Here is a 15730-nt window from a genome sequence, read left to right on the forward strand (position 1 = left end):
TAGCTATTAAAAAAAAAAAAAAAAAAAAAAAAAAAAATATATATATATATATATATATATATATATATATATATATATATATATATATATATATATATATATATATATATATATTATATATATATATATATATATATATATATATATAATATATATATATATAATGGACTTCATATGGGCTCTAAAAAATTAATTTATCAAACTTTTAATAAATATTTGATATATTGTATATAATATATTGTGTATAATTTCAATTAATTAGACATACTTTTTGATTACTAGAGTACAAACTGTAGCAAGTAAGCATATGCCTAATCACATTATAATTATAAGGGGGGTCCTTGGAAAATGTTCTCCCCTCTAAGGGGTCCCTGGCCCCAAAAAGTTTGAGAAACCCTGTTGTAGTAGAGTATAGAAAAGCAATTGTACTGCATTTGTGTCAAGCTCATCCGTTCGCGCTCATCCACAGTTCAGTTTACTTTATAAGCTGTGCGGTCACGGCTGTGTGCGAGATGGAGTAGAACTCAGAAAATAAAGTATTCCGGGCCTTTAAAGGGATAATTCACCTAAAAACTGTAATTTACTCACAAACTTACTCACTGGACTATGCTATGTTCTATTGGAGCCATTTGATAGCTTTGTGTAAGGAACAGACCATTATGCATTTATGTTTTTTGCATGTTAGCTAGCTTCATTTTGGAGGGCAGGGCTTTGGAGAGGGGGCGTGTGTTAGTTAGCAAAACAGCAGATTTTTGCAAAACGTGTACTGAATTGAGGGTGCTACATTTATATATGTGCAAGTGCAAATTAAAATTTAGGCAGTTTTTCCATTTCCATTTCTTTGTTTTGTTTTGTTCAAGAAACCTTGATTGTTTACAAGTTGACCTCAGAGGAAAAAATATAATAAATATAAATGTATAATATGGCCTCTTTTAAACATTAAATGTGTTACAGACAATCCAAGCGAGACCTTTTATCGAACTGATCACAATCAGTCGATCTCATTTAAAGCCATTGTGAAAAGTAAAGTAAGTCAGAACTTTATAATGCAGAAAGTTGCGATTTCATTTAATATTTTTCTGTTTTGGATTTGGCTCCTAAGAGCTTCATTATGCTATTTTCATTAGACGTGACATAATGACCACAATATTTGACTACATTGTTTCATGTGATGTATGTCTTGCTGTTCCTCATGGTCTGATGTGTTGAATCAGGTATATAGGGCACACTGCTGAAATGTGCTGAGGGCATCTAGCTGGCATTTCCTCAGTCATGTGGACGGTGACTATATGGAAGCTCTTTCGTAGTGAACCGGAATCGCAGTTTTCCTTCTACGTATCCTGTTTTTTGACCAGGTTCTGTGACCATATAGAGCCCACAAACACACAAATACAGGTTAGCAATAGGTTGTCTAGGATACAATGCTATAGCTAAACAAAGTCTGTTTCTAAGAGAAGAAAATATAATGGTCTTATTATTTTAAAAAAGAATCCTCTCTCACTTCTCCTAAACTGAAAAATGTTTCAATCTGATTTAGTTCAGTATTCTAGTATTTGAAGGCAATTTTGCCCTTACTGCAGTGAGGTTTTGCTAGTTGCCAGGGAGAAGATTGTTCTGTATTAAGCTTGAGAGGACAAACAGCTGCTGATTCATATGTAAAGGACTTGAGAAATCAAGAAACACTTAAACTTGAAGAACACTCGACACACAAAACATGAAGTGAAGAGCAGGACAGATATGCATGGACAAACACATAATACAAATGATCGGATAAGCCCATTTTAATCACATGGAGATGTTCCATTTAATACATTTGATTGCATTTTATATTTGTAGTAATCAGCTTTTATATTGTCCCAAATCAAATTAATTGAAATGAACTCTGCGATGATGCCTTTGTCATGGCCAAACTCCTGCCATTATTTATTTACCTTGATTTGCCATTTATTTGACCAAAAGGGACACATGCTCCTTGCTAATGCATTATTTGCTATGTAAGCAGTTATTTGGAAATAACACATCAAATATTTGCTTCTCTGAGTCTACAAAACCATTTAAAATGACAAGCCACAGTTTTACGCAGCACCTAATGCACCATGAAAACAATTCCTGAAATGTAAGATCACAAAAGCGTAAATTTATTATATTAAACCGTATACAATTTGGGTCTAACAGATTTAATTTCGTCTGACATGACCCCTCAACCATTAAATTGCATTTGTATGGCAGCTCAGTGTTATGAAGGTATATTACATTATCAATCTAAACTATCAATAGATCAACGGGGGGCTGTAAAATGATTAGTTTAGGTGAAGAGGCCGTTCACAGTGCAGTTATTACTGTGACAGTGTGAAAGGCATGAATATAAGATAAATAATGGTGTAAAAGAGCTTCTCTCAAAATGAGCCATTTTTGCAATGACTTTTTTGATCAGCTGGTGTGACAAAGATTTGACTATATGACTATAAACACAATCCACTTACATTTAATGATAGAAAGTGTCACAATACTTAAAAAAAAAAAAACAGTATAGTTTATCTATTGTTTAATTATTTAAAACCAAACAGACTTTATTTTCTTAAAATGTTTTGCTTAAAGTGTGCTTGTGCTATATTTCTGTAAAATAAATACCACTTGGTTTGATATCTTGCTATCTAATGCAATGAAAAACATACATTAAAGGGATAGTTTAGCCAAAAATTAAGATTCTGCCTTTCTTCTGCGGAACACAAAATAATATATTTTAAGAAGTCCATTTGTCCATACATACTAAGTCAGTGGGATTTAAAAACACACCGGACCCCATTGACATTCATTTACAAAAAACACAATTTGTGGTTCAATTTTGGGTGAACCACCACTTTGACTGTGGTTTAAAAGGCCATTCACACAGATCGCTGTGAGGACCAATTTTCCCCCTTTTTTCAAAATTCTGAAGTGTATAATGTCAAAAGACCCAAGATGCAAGTGCAACAGTTAAACATGTCCGTCTGGTGCATTGTTTACTTTTAAAAACAATGGAAAAACTGTACAGTAGAATGCAAGAAACTGTCCCTAAGTGTCTAAATGTTTTTGGGCTTGCTACACACACACACAAAAAAAGAAAAATTGTGTATTTACACAAATCGTATGCCTTGCACACTGGGCATTTTGACCTTTGCCCCACACCCTGTAGATGCTGTAATGTGGGTCATGTTGATCGGCATATGTTTGTTATAACATGTCCGTTATGATGAGTCACTTGAGTCATAGCCTGTGAAATAGTAAGACACTCCCAGAATCCTCTATGATCTTGTCTGAACATATTAGATTATTATTTACCACGTTACCTTCAAGAACATGTTTTGTCCAGTATGCTACCACTAAATACTAATGTTCTCTGGAATCCTGCTGTACTTTTTACTTATAAATGTAATGTTGTATTTGCAAGTATGTATTTATATACTGTATCACTGGTGTGTGTATGTGTGTGTTATATAATGTTATGTATTTACAGGGGTTGGACAATGAAACTGAAACAATGACCAATATAGTTTTGGAGGTTTTACGCCTATATATGCACGGCCTGGTGGACAGTCTTCACTGATTGCACATTCCATCATTAAGAGCAGAGTGTGAAGGTTGAATTAGCAGTGTTACGGTGTGCAGAAGCCCCAAAGAGGCTTTACACCCAGTTGTACTGTTGGACTGCAATATTATGGCATTCTCTACTATGCTTGATGTCCGTGTCACTGCCAAGGACAACCAAACCATTCTGGTGGACCATGTGCGCCTAATGGTTGAAACATTTTATCCTGAAAGGGGTGCTGTGTATCAGCATGATAATGCACCAATACACACAGCAAGACTTGTGACAGAATGTTTTGATGAACATGAAAGTGAAGTTGAACATCTCCCATGGACTGCACAGTCACCAGATTTAAATATTTATGAGCCACTTTGGGGTTTTTTTTGGAGGAGCAAGTCAGAAAACGTTTTTCTCCACCAGCATCACATAGTGACATGGCCACTGTTCTGGAAGAGGAATTGCTTTAAAGTCCCTCTGGCCACTGCAGTACCCGTATCTGTCATTCCAAAGACGAATTGATCCTGTATTGGCCACAAAAGGAGGCCCTACACCATATTAAAACTTTATGGTCTAAAACCAGGTGTTTCAGTTTCATTGTCCAACCCCTGTATGTTTTACTCACACAAATCTTTTTATTTTTTCAGGGAAGTACCTGCTGCCATATGCTTCAACCCAGCAGGCATGGTCAGCCACAGGCTCAGAGACCACCAACTTGGTGCGCATGCGCTCCCAGACCCTAGGCAAATCTGCACCCTCTCTCACTGCCAGCCTGGTTAGTATACCACAAACAAATTGAGTTTAGCCTGATATCATTTGGTGGATTCACTGCTCAAACACTAGGGAGCGCCACTGTATCATTGGCACAAAATAATAACATTGATTTGGTCTGATCTGATAGAGTCGATTGTGATAATGAACCTTCTCATTTCCGTACTGTAGACTTGCAGGATGTTTGCGTTTTGGCATGTTGCACTTGGAAAAAAAAACAGGCATTTAGTTTGAAATTTGAATAAAGTCTTATGGTCCGATGAGGATGATTAACCTGTTCCGACTAATTGAAAGAAGAATAAGAAAAATAGAGCCAGGAATGAATTAGAAAAATGTATAAAACCTAATCAGTAAAAAACATTTTTCTGATTTTCGATGAGGTGGGTTGAATCCAACCAAAATGAATGACACTTTGTGTGGTACCAAACATAGTTCCAGTTTTAATGAATTGACATCACACCTTTGTTGCTATGAAAAATCATCTCTTGTTGTCTGTGGCCTGTATTAATTAAGTATTAAATATGAGGACTCAAAAATTGAAGGGTCTACTTAGCTTCATGTATCAAATTATAAAATATAAATATAATATATATATATATATATAGATAGATAGATAGATAGATAGATAGATAGATAGATAGATAGATAGATAGATAGATAGATAGATAGATAGATAGATAGATAGAGATATACTACCGTTCAAAGGTTTGGGGTCAGTAAGATTTTTAATGTTTTTAAAAGAAGTATCTTCTGCTCACCAAGGCTGCATTTATTTGATTAAAAATACAAGCAAAAACAGTAATATTGTGAAATATTATTCCAATTTAAAACAGCTGTTTTCTATGTGAATATACAGTAAAGTGTAATTTATTCCTGTGATCAAAGCTGAATTTTCAGCATCATTACTCCAATCTTCAGTGTCACATGATCCTTCAGAAATCATTCTAATATGATGATTTGATGCTCAAGAAACATTTATGATTATTATCAATGTTGAAAACAGTTATTTACATTTTTATTTCATGATGCTATGATGAATAGAAAGTTCAAAAGAACAGCATTTATCTGAAATGGAAAGCTTTTGTAACATTAAACACTACCCTTCAAAAGTTTGGGGTCAGTAAGAATTGTAATTTTATTTTTGGGGGAAATAAATAAAATAAATCAATACTTTTATTCAAGGATGATTTATTTCAAAAAATGAATATGATTTATTTAATTTTTTTTGAATATTACATGAAATCACACAGTAATTACACAGTGATACCATGGTCATTGAACCAGGTTTTGGTTATTTTGGCAGTGTGGGCAGGTGCAAATCCTGCTGGAAAATGAAGTCAGCATCTCCATAAAGCTTGTCTGCTGAAGGAAGCATGAAGTGCTCTGAAAATGTCCTAGACGGCTGCTTTGAGTGGACAGCACAGTGGACCAACACCAGCCGATGACATGGCTCCCCAAACCAACACAGACTGTGGAAACTTCACACTGGACTTCAAGCATCTTGGATTGTGTGCCTCTCCATTCTTCCTCCAGACTCTGGGACCTTGGTTTCCAAATGAGATGCAGAATTTGCTCTCATCAGAAAAGAGGACTTTGGTTCACTGTGCTTTATTAAATCCAGAGTCAACGCAGCCGTCTACCAGGAGTCCAGGACATTTCCAGAGCACTTCATGCTTCCTTCATTTTCCAACAGGTTTTGCACCTGCCCACACTGCCAAAAGAACCAAAACCTGGTTCAATGACCATGGTATCACTGTGTAATTACTGTGTGATTTCATGTAATATTCAAATTTTTTGAAATCCTGTTTTCGTGGGTGTTATGAGCTGGAAGCCCAAATTATGTACAAATAAACAACTAAATTCTTGAAATCGTTTAAGTTGTGGGCCCTGAATCTATAATCTATGGAAGTGTAACGTTTTGAATAGAATTATGGAAATAAATAAACTTTTCCATGATATTCTAATTTTTTGGAAAGGGTCTGTGTGTATATACAGTGCTATGCATAAGTTTAGACACCCATGCTAAAGTTGACTAAAAAGAGGAATAAAAAATCATCTTTTGGAAATTGAACTTAATGCCTTAATTAAATTTTTTTTGGGAAAAATCCAACCTTTAAGGACACCAGTTTTCTTTGTGAATGAATAATGTATCATAAATAAATAAATGTTCTTCCTTAAAATACAGGGTGCATAAGTTTGGACACCCCTATGTTAAATTCCCATAGAGGCAGGCAGATTTGTATTTTTAAAGGCCAGTTACTTCATGGATCCAGGATACTATGCATCCTGATAAAGTTCCCTTGGCCTTTGGAATTAAAATAGCCCCACATCATCACATAGCCTTCACCATACCTAGAGATTGGCATGATTTTATTTCAGTTAGCCTAATAGCTGGTTTGATTTGCATTGAGAGATGATCTTATGGAAAGTACTCCATGCCAATCTCTAGGTATGGTGAAGGCTGTGTGACAATTTTGCAAGTTCTCCCACTTAGAAATCATGGAGGGGTCTGAAATTGTCATCGTAGGTGCATGTCCACTGTGAGAGACATAATCTAAATAAAAAAAAAAATCCAGAAATCACAATGTATGATTTTTTTAACTATTTATTTGTATGATACAGCTGCAAATAAGTATTTGAACACCTGAGAAAATCAATGTTAATATTTGGTACAGTAGCCTTTGTTTGCAATTACAGAGGTCAAACGTTTCCTGTAGTTTTTCACCAGGTTTGCACACACTGCAGGAGGGATTTTGGCCCACTCCTCCACACAGATCTTCTCTAGATCAGTCAGGTTTCTGGGCTGTCGCTGAGAAACACGGAGTTTGAGCTCCCTCCAAAGATTCTCTATTGGGTTTAGGTCTGGAGACTGGCTAGGCCACGCCAGAACCTTGATATGCTTCTTACAGAGCCACTCCTTGGTTATCATGGCTGTGTGCTTCGGGTCATTGTCATGTTGGAAGACCCAGCCTCGACCCATCTTCAATGCTCTAACTGAGGGAAGGAGGTTGTTCCCCAAAATCTCGCAATACATGGCCCCGGTCATCCTCTCCTTAATACAGTGCAGTCGCCCTGTCCCATGTGCAGAAAAACACCCCCAAAGCATGATGCTGCCACCCCCATGCTTCACAGTAGGGATGGTGTTCTTGGGATGGTACTCATCATTCTTCTTCCTCCAAACACGTTTAGTGGAATTATGACCAAAAAGTTCTATTTTGGTCTCATCTGACCACATGACTTTCTCCCATGACTCCTCTGGATCATCCAAATGGTCATTGGCAAACTTAAGACGGGCCTTGACATGTACTGGTTTAAGCAGGGGAACCTTCCGTGCAATGCATGATTTCAAACCATGACGTCTTAGTGTATTACCAACAGTAACCTTGGAAACGGTGGTCCCAGCTCTTTTCAGGTCATTGACCAGCTCCTCCCGTGTAGTTCTGGACTGATTTCTCACCTTTCTTAGGATCATTGAGACCCCACGAGGTGAGATCTTGCATGGAGCCCCAGTCCGAGGGAGATTGACAGTCATGTTTAGCTTCTTACATTTTCTAATGATTGCTCCAACAGTGGACCTTTTTTTCACCAAGCTGCTTGGCAATTTCCCCGTAGCCCTTTCCAGCCTTGTGGAGGTGTACAATTTTGTCTCTAGTGTCTTTGGACAGCTCTTTGGTCTTGGCCATGTTAGTAGTTGGATTCTTACTGATTGTATGGGGTGGACAGGTGTCTTTATGCAGCTAACGACCTCAAACAGGTGCATCTAATTTAGGATAATAAATGGAGTGGAGGTGGACATTTTAAAGGCAGACTAACAGGTCTTTGAGGGTCAGAATTCTAGCTGATTGACAGGTGTTCAAATACTTATTTGCAGCTGTATCATACAAATAAATAGTTAAAAAATCATATATTGTGATTTCTGGATAATATATATATGGCTGTCAAACCAGTGCCATAAAAGTACTATATACTATGCAATTTGTAAATGTTGTTCTTTGCATGAGTCGTATAAAGAATTTCAGAATCGCAGCAAGTTGGAGAAGTAGTCTTCCTGCTGGGTCAGTAAAATTGTTGGTAACGCTTTAGAAAACTGTTCGGTCATTAATGGATAACTACACAGGAACAAATGAGGGTAACGCTTTAGAAAACTGTTCGGTCATTAATGGATAACTACACAGGAACAAATGAGAAACACAATATTAACATTCTAAATACTATTAACTTACAAGAAACTCTGGTTAATTAATTAGGAAGTAATATCGCTCAGTTGAAATAAGGTGAATAATTCACTTTTTTTAAATAAAGTGATACCAAATTATTAAGTTTACATATCTTTTATCTGCTTTTACTGCTTGTATTATGTAAATGGAAAGTTTACCCAAAAATGTAAGTTTACTGAGCTGTCATTTACTCGCCCTCATGTCATTAAAATCCTTAAATAATTATTTCATAATATTTTTGTTGACCTAGTAGTAAAAAATAAACTTTAGTTTTTCTGAAAGACCTTTCATTGCCAAAGAGTAATCATGTTGACCATAAGAAAATTAAATAGCAACATTGTGTATTTTGGACCAAATATATTTAAGAAAAGGGTGTTTTTTCCCATTACTTTGTGCTGAGCTGTGCTGAGCTGGATGCTGTGAAGATATCCTGAGAACCCGCCATGTCTTATTTGCTTCTCCTGAGCCGTGGCAAACAGAGGTCCAGGTTCCATGTTGGGCGCCTGATTGAAATTAATGACCGCAGGGAGCAGGGTCAATGCTGCAACAAACAGAATGTCATTTACTTAGCAGCTGTATCCGATCTGCTTGCATTGGAGCCTCCTTGGTCTCTCTCTCTCTCCCTCTCCCTCTCCCCTGCTGAAATAAACAGCCTTTGACCAGCTTAGATAACCAGTTAAAAACCATTTTACTTGTTCCCTTTACTGGCTATGCTGCTTAGGGTGGGAAAACAAGGAACAACTTTTAACAGTTCTAACAGTTCTGTAAATAAATAAATAAATAAATAAATAAATAAATAAGTAGGCCTAAATATAAGCAGAACAAATGCTTCTATGACATTTGTTCCTATTATTTGTTCTTGTATGTCTTCAATGAATGACTCTTCATTTGTCCTTCTATTTGGACAGAACACACTGTACTAAAGTACACTGCTCCCATTTATAGCACAGCACAAAAGAAATCCAAGTTATGAGCTTTGCAGCCTGAATGTAATATGATTCTTGAATGTGATTAATTGAATTAGTAAAAAGGCTCTGAATCAGTCTAATTGATCACAAAGTCAGTAAAAATTATTATTATTATTTTTTCCACTTACTCACTGAACTGCAGCAATTATTTTTATAATGACTTGAAGTAATCCGAGAACCGTTACTGTGTGATACGTGTGTGATTACTGACTGGTTGTTCATGGGTATTTCTGCAACTATGCACTATACACAGTTTTGTGCTCCTGGGAATAGGGGTTAAACGACTTTAGATTTTGAAGTTGACATTTATGTGATTAAAAATTCGAGTTAACGTCAACTAGTTGCTGATGACGTCTATAAATAAGCCTGAACTTCGAGCTGAGACTTGAACTCTGGTTGCCTTGTGCACAGCTATGGCATATGACACAGTGTTGCCCACAGTGCTACTGATCCTACACAACAGCTTATTTTTATCAGCTCTTTTGTCTTTGGGTCATTATATTCCTCACAGATTTCTGCTCGTTCTAAATCAGATACCGATAAAGTAGCACAGTAAAGATTACATTTATATGAATGCATTAGTGAGAGATTGATTACATGTGAATTATTTCTATTATATATGATTCTATCTGGCAGCATCTCTCTACTAATAGTGAAGCTGTGGGTTTTAGTTACTAAGAAATATATGCTAGATTTTTTCAGTATCTAAGCTATTTTATTGATAAATCACAGAACAATGTTGACAATACATTTCTGCGCTACTGAATGTTTCTGTGCATGCGATCTGCATGTGATGTGCGAGCTACAGTCTGTTTGTGTGTGCGTTACAATGCAGCAGCCCATTAGTTCAGAATGGCAATGAACTTACGTGTACAATAAGTTATTTAAAACGTGCATTCACTCGATCAAATTTGAGCATCCAGATGGTATAATCAAACATATCTTGTGGAGCACTCTCAGAGTAGCGAATGCATTTATTTGTCATTTTAACTGTTGCAAACTGAGTGTAAAAGTGAACTTCAAAGATTTCTTATCCCGTTGGACCCTCTATAGGCCAAGATCAGCGACTAGTCGACGTCAAGCTTAATGCGTCATGGCAGAACATTTAAAGTTGATTAGTCGACTAGTCTGTGCAACCCCTTCCGGGGATTGATTTTTTTTTAAAATTTGTCTTGGAAGCTTTTCACCATGCAGTCATAATTTATGCTACCTTTTTAAGTGCCTTTTTTTTTTGGCATAGATTTTATTGTTTTACCCCTTTCCAAATTCATGCAAAAATCCATCACTAAGTAATGAATTGAATAAAGTAATTGAATTGCATAACCACTTTAAATATTCATTGTGTGAAAAATAATATTTACACAAAGTACTTTCCCTCAGTTGTGGTGTCATTTCCATCACAACCAACAATTTTCCATATAATATGTAAAAAAAAATAATAATTGTGCATTTCCAATAACATGGCAAAATTATCCTGTGGTTTGTGTGAATACATTGTTGCTTTTTCAAAACTACTGAAAGAATAGTTAATGGAATTGTGTGTGTCTCTCTCTCTCTCTCTGTCTATGGTATCATCTCAGCTGTTTTGGCTTTATCAGGCTGTTTACATGACCCTGCTTCTAAATCAGCCTCCCTGAAAATCAATGGTGGCTGGGCCTTCCCGCTTTGCGTCGACTCCCATTGAATTGCTAATGGCCTTTTCCCCTGCGCCATTCCCGCGCTATCTTTTTGGATGTTCCCCCTCCCGCAAAATACAAAGGGAAGGAGTATGCCTTAGGAATGTTAACGCTGTTTAGTAAAAATGAGTGCCTGTGGAGTAGGCCGTCGATTCATATGTGACCTTGGAAAGATATTCCTCACACACAGAGGGAGCTTATCTGTTTTCCCTTTGTAAACCTCATGTGGAGGGTATATGGGTTTTTGCGTGGGGTCTGTTTGGATATTCAGGAACTTTGTAAACTGTATGTGTTGTTGGAAACAGTTGTAGTAAGATAAAATGTGTTTTTGTTGTTGTTTTTTTCTGCAATGATCACAGTGGATATCTCCATTATATCAAGGGGATTTTGTGTTTGCTGTGCCTTCTACTTTTTATCAAGTCCTCTTCACAGGAACTCTGAGAAGAAATATGCAATAAAGAAAACAAGAAAAACATGGATTGTGCTTCAGCAGAAATATATTTGTCTAGGGGTATTGTGGTGTTGCTTTGTGTATATTATCTCCACAGGAAACACTTAAAACCAGATGGTCCTCCAGAAGAATTGTCAATCAAATAGATTCTACTGTCATGATTGTAATGTTAATTATTTAAAGGAAGCAACAGTAAGTCCCATTATGCTTGGTGTAAAACATTTTTTTGATAACAATCTATGGTTTTTCCTGCATTTAAAATATTTTGGCGGCCACCAAAATGAATCTTTGTCAAAGATATTTGATCATTTAATGTGACGATACCTGCCGTTCTGCAGTACCGGTAACCGCTGATAGCCAGCTTCTTTGAAATGTTCCCGTGAGTGTTTGTGTGAGCAGTCAAAGCTTTAAAGGTTTCTGTTTACAATGTGTTTTTGCAACATTGAGCTTTGTAGCCAATCACAGACATATCTGTTGAGCGTGTAAACACAATGTCCAATCAGGTGTACTCAAGTTAGTCAGAATCAGAGTTTTTGTTCAGTGCGGGTTCCGCATACTCACGATTCTTTTCATTATAACCAACAAGTATAAACACAACGTCAATAAAATATTTATTTTTATTGCTGTTAAAGCTACACTGTGTGATATTTTCCCCCATCTAGCAGTGAAATTGTATATGACTACCCAGTGAATATTAGTTTCTGTTCCTTTCAATTTCGAGGGCGTTTTAACTCCTACGGTGGCCGTATTATTCCAAGATTAACATGGCTTCCAGTTCGACTTTGTCCAATTGCGCCTTTAAAACTATTCATCACCTGTGATCCGTCGCAGCACAGATTTATGTTACAAGGTAAACATACTTTTTCACCATTGACGCAAGGAAAAGTAACGCACGTTATACAAGAGGTCATTCTGGCGTTACGCACAACCATGCTACAGTATGGTTAGACAAGCAACTATAAAACTTTGAATTTACACAAATAGGCTGAATTACCTGTCGAGAAGAAAGCAGGCAACTTCTGCGTCCGTTTTAAAATCTTTGCTCCTCATGAGCTCTTTCCATCTGGGAAAAGTTACTCCAGTATTGACTTTGGTCTTGCGGATTTGCCTGTCGCGTTGACGTTTTAACTCTCTCTTTCGCTTCCTTGGCGACTCTGCTACATGTCCTCGAAAATAGGCGTGATCCTCCATCAGCAGTCTTTCAAATCTGCCGGCAGTCGCGAGTAATCTCCCCCTCGCATTCGTCTCTGTGTCACTGAGTGTAAAGCGCGAAAGGCGAAGCTTGAGTTTACAGGTATGTCCCTCTTTGGCGAATGTAGTTTCAAGATGGAGGGGCAACATGGCGAACGGCATTCGAACCCCTCACCCGTATGTACTTTCAATGGCAGATTCTAAACTTACGAGAATACTTGAAAGAAGTAAATATACATTAATGAGCACATATATTTTTGAAAGAACTAAGTGTTTTTTGCTAAGAATCAACTAAAAAAATTACACCGTGTAGCTTTAAATACTGAAGTAATTGACAGCTTCAGTGAGAATATAATGGCAGCGATCTTTATTTGCTTTCTGTATATAATATATATTTTTCATGCTAAACTACATTTTGCAAAGTTTCTTGTTTGACAGCTGTATTTAAATGCACGATTGAATCTGATTGACAGTGATGACCATAGCAATGGATGGAAGAAAACATTCTGATTTGTCTGTGTTTTTTGTTCATTTTATTGATAACTTTTCAAATCAGTCACTCAGTGACTTTTTGCATAGAACTATTTTATATATATATTTAAAAATCTGTATATGTATACGCACTTTGTTTTATAATCTGAGGCTATGTCTACATTAATCCGGATACATTTGAAAACAGCATTTTCATTTAAAAACGCGTTTTCGGGCGTTTTCCAAAAGTTTCTCATCCACACTGAAACGTCACCAAACGCTAAATTCACATAACTGCGCATGCGTAAACCCTCACAAAAGTTCACTGAGATGATACAGACAAAAAAATAAATAATAAAGTTATTGCGCAATTCTTCTGGCAGGAGAATTGTATTTAGCAAAATATCTCACCATTCACTGATGCATCCAAGTTGCAGTTAGTCAACATATGTGTTTGGTCTAAAACACAACTGCTCTAATGTTTTGCCGCAGGACAGCAAATGCGAGTAACTTTTCTGTCATCTTTGCAGGACTGCGATATGAGGAGTGTCCAGAGTGGAGAGTCCATATATAGAATGGCACATAACAGGCACAATACCAGTATAAACATGCATATCTGTTGGTTCAATATGCGGGACATGACTAAACATGCTTCATAATTTTCAAATACCTACATTTTCACAGTCCACGCTACATTTTAAAACGTCTTTTAATTAATCTGTTTTAAAAAATTAGAATGATCCAAATCAAAAAATAAGATTTTTTTTACATAATAATGATAATCTTACATCAGCTAATTAAGATCTGATAAGCGGGTGAAGGTTTACTCCGTGTTACTGTCTTTTCATCGTAGCAAATTAATTTAATTATCATGACCTCGAATTTAGGTTTGAATGGCAATTTGTTATTGGTTATTTATATAATAGTTTAGCAATACACTTGATTATTCTATTTAACTCGTTACTCTTATTATCCTCGTTCACTCGGGTGCCAAAGTCGTACAGGGGGCTCATACCGGCCGTTCATATTATGTGGGCCCGCGATCACAAACTCTCCAGTCTGATCAATAACCAGAGGTTATAGCTAAAGCAGTTGAACAATGCCACCCACGCTTGCTATTGTTAAAAAGTACCCATGTAGCCCCCTATAGTCGCCTATAAAACAACTTAGTTAAAGCCCAAACAATAACCAGAGGTTATGGCTAGTACATTAAAGGGATCATCGGATGCAAAATTCACTTTTATGTGGTGTTTACATATAAATGTGTCTTTGCAGTGTGTGGACACAACCACCATACAATGAAAAAAATCCATTCACTCCTTTTTTTTTTTTAATCCTCAGTCTAAACACACTCAATAATCAGGCCGTTTGGATTTTCTGAGCACTGATGTCATAATGCTCATGCTCCGCCCACGACCACTGACGGACTGGTCCCGTATTAGCATATTTCTGCCCTCAGCCATTCGGTGTTGTTTTACACAACCATTGAGGAATTTTAACCAAAGTATATTATAAACTTCACTTTAACACCCTAAAGAATCATACCAACTTGAGGAAATTGCGCATCTGATGACCCCTTTAAGATAATGCCACTCCAATGCTTGCTATTACCTCAATAGTATTTTTATCTAGCCCCCTATAGTAATGCGTCTGCATAACAACTTAAAGTCGAGCAGTTAGTCAGTAATCTAGAATCTCACCAGATGCTCACCAGGTGCCCCATGCTTCATCTAACCTGATATCTAGTTTGTACTTAACCCTGGACGCAGCTTTGCGGTAACAATGGATATGATGTCTCAAGAGTTTACACCTTTTGAGGGCAGGATGCTATTTGCATGAAAGACCCACTCCTCTGTAAGCATGATATATCTAAACTCTTAAAAACGTTATTACCTTTTGGTTTACTACTTTGGGGATGAGACCTTTGTACCAGTCGCACTGAGACATTCCAAATGATACCAAAAAATGTATAGTGTTGTATGATAATTGTTCACATTAAACCATCGATTTTTGGGTAAATTTCAGGTGATCTCTGCATGAGAGAGAGACCAAATGGGGAAGGGTGTGAATTGGGAGGTGATCAACTCAAGTGTGACCGTGTCTCGAATGGGGATGTTAACCCTCTGAGGTCTGAGCTGTTTTCTGGGCCCTGGAGGTGTTCTGACATGCTCTGACATTTCTGGTTATTTCTGTTACTTGTGACATTTTCATGGCTAAAGTCTAATTACACTGTATTCATCACAAACTCTGCTACAATAATATATCAGCAGCATGTATGTAAAAGTTTGTAGTTTTGAGATAATGACATTTTTGCGTGGTTTGTGAAAATACAAAAAAAAATTCTCACTGAAATAAGGCCATGAAACCCATACTGATTATTTCTTCACAAGACTTTTTAAAATTGTATGACGTAGCCTAGA

General features: G+C 36.7%; 1 protein-coding gene across 9 annotated transcripts in view; it reads left to right on the forward strand.

Annotated features, from left to right (window-relative positions):
* The window catches only part of mast4 (microtubule associated serine/threonine kinase family member 4), a 141201-nt gene that overhangs the window by 24684 nt on the left and 100787 nt on the right, over window positions 1–15730 (forward strand). For all 9 annotated transcript variants that reach the window (XM_079870757.1, XM_079870770.1, XM_079870768.1 and 6 more), the window contains exon 3: window positions 4213–4340. In XM_079870757.1, the coding sequence (XP_079726883.1) occupies window positions 4213–4340 (128 nt within the window). The remainder of the gene's footprint in view (window positions 1–4212; window positions 4341–15730) is intronic.

This window comes from Squalius cephalus, assembly GCF_949319135.1.
Source record: "Squalius cephalus genome assembly, chromosome: 5".
Classification (NCBI taxonomy): Eukaryota; Metazoa; Chordata; class Actinopteri; order Cypriniformes; family Leuciscidae; genus Squalius; species Squalius cephalus.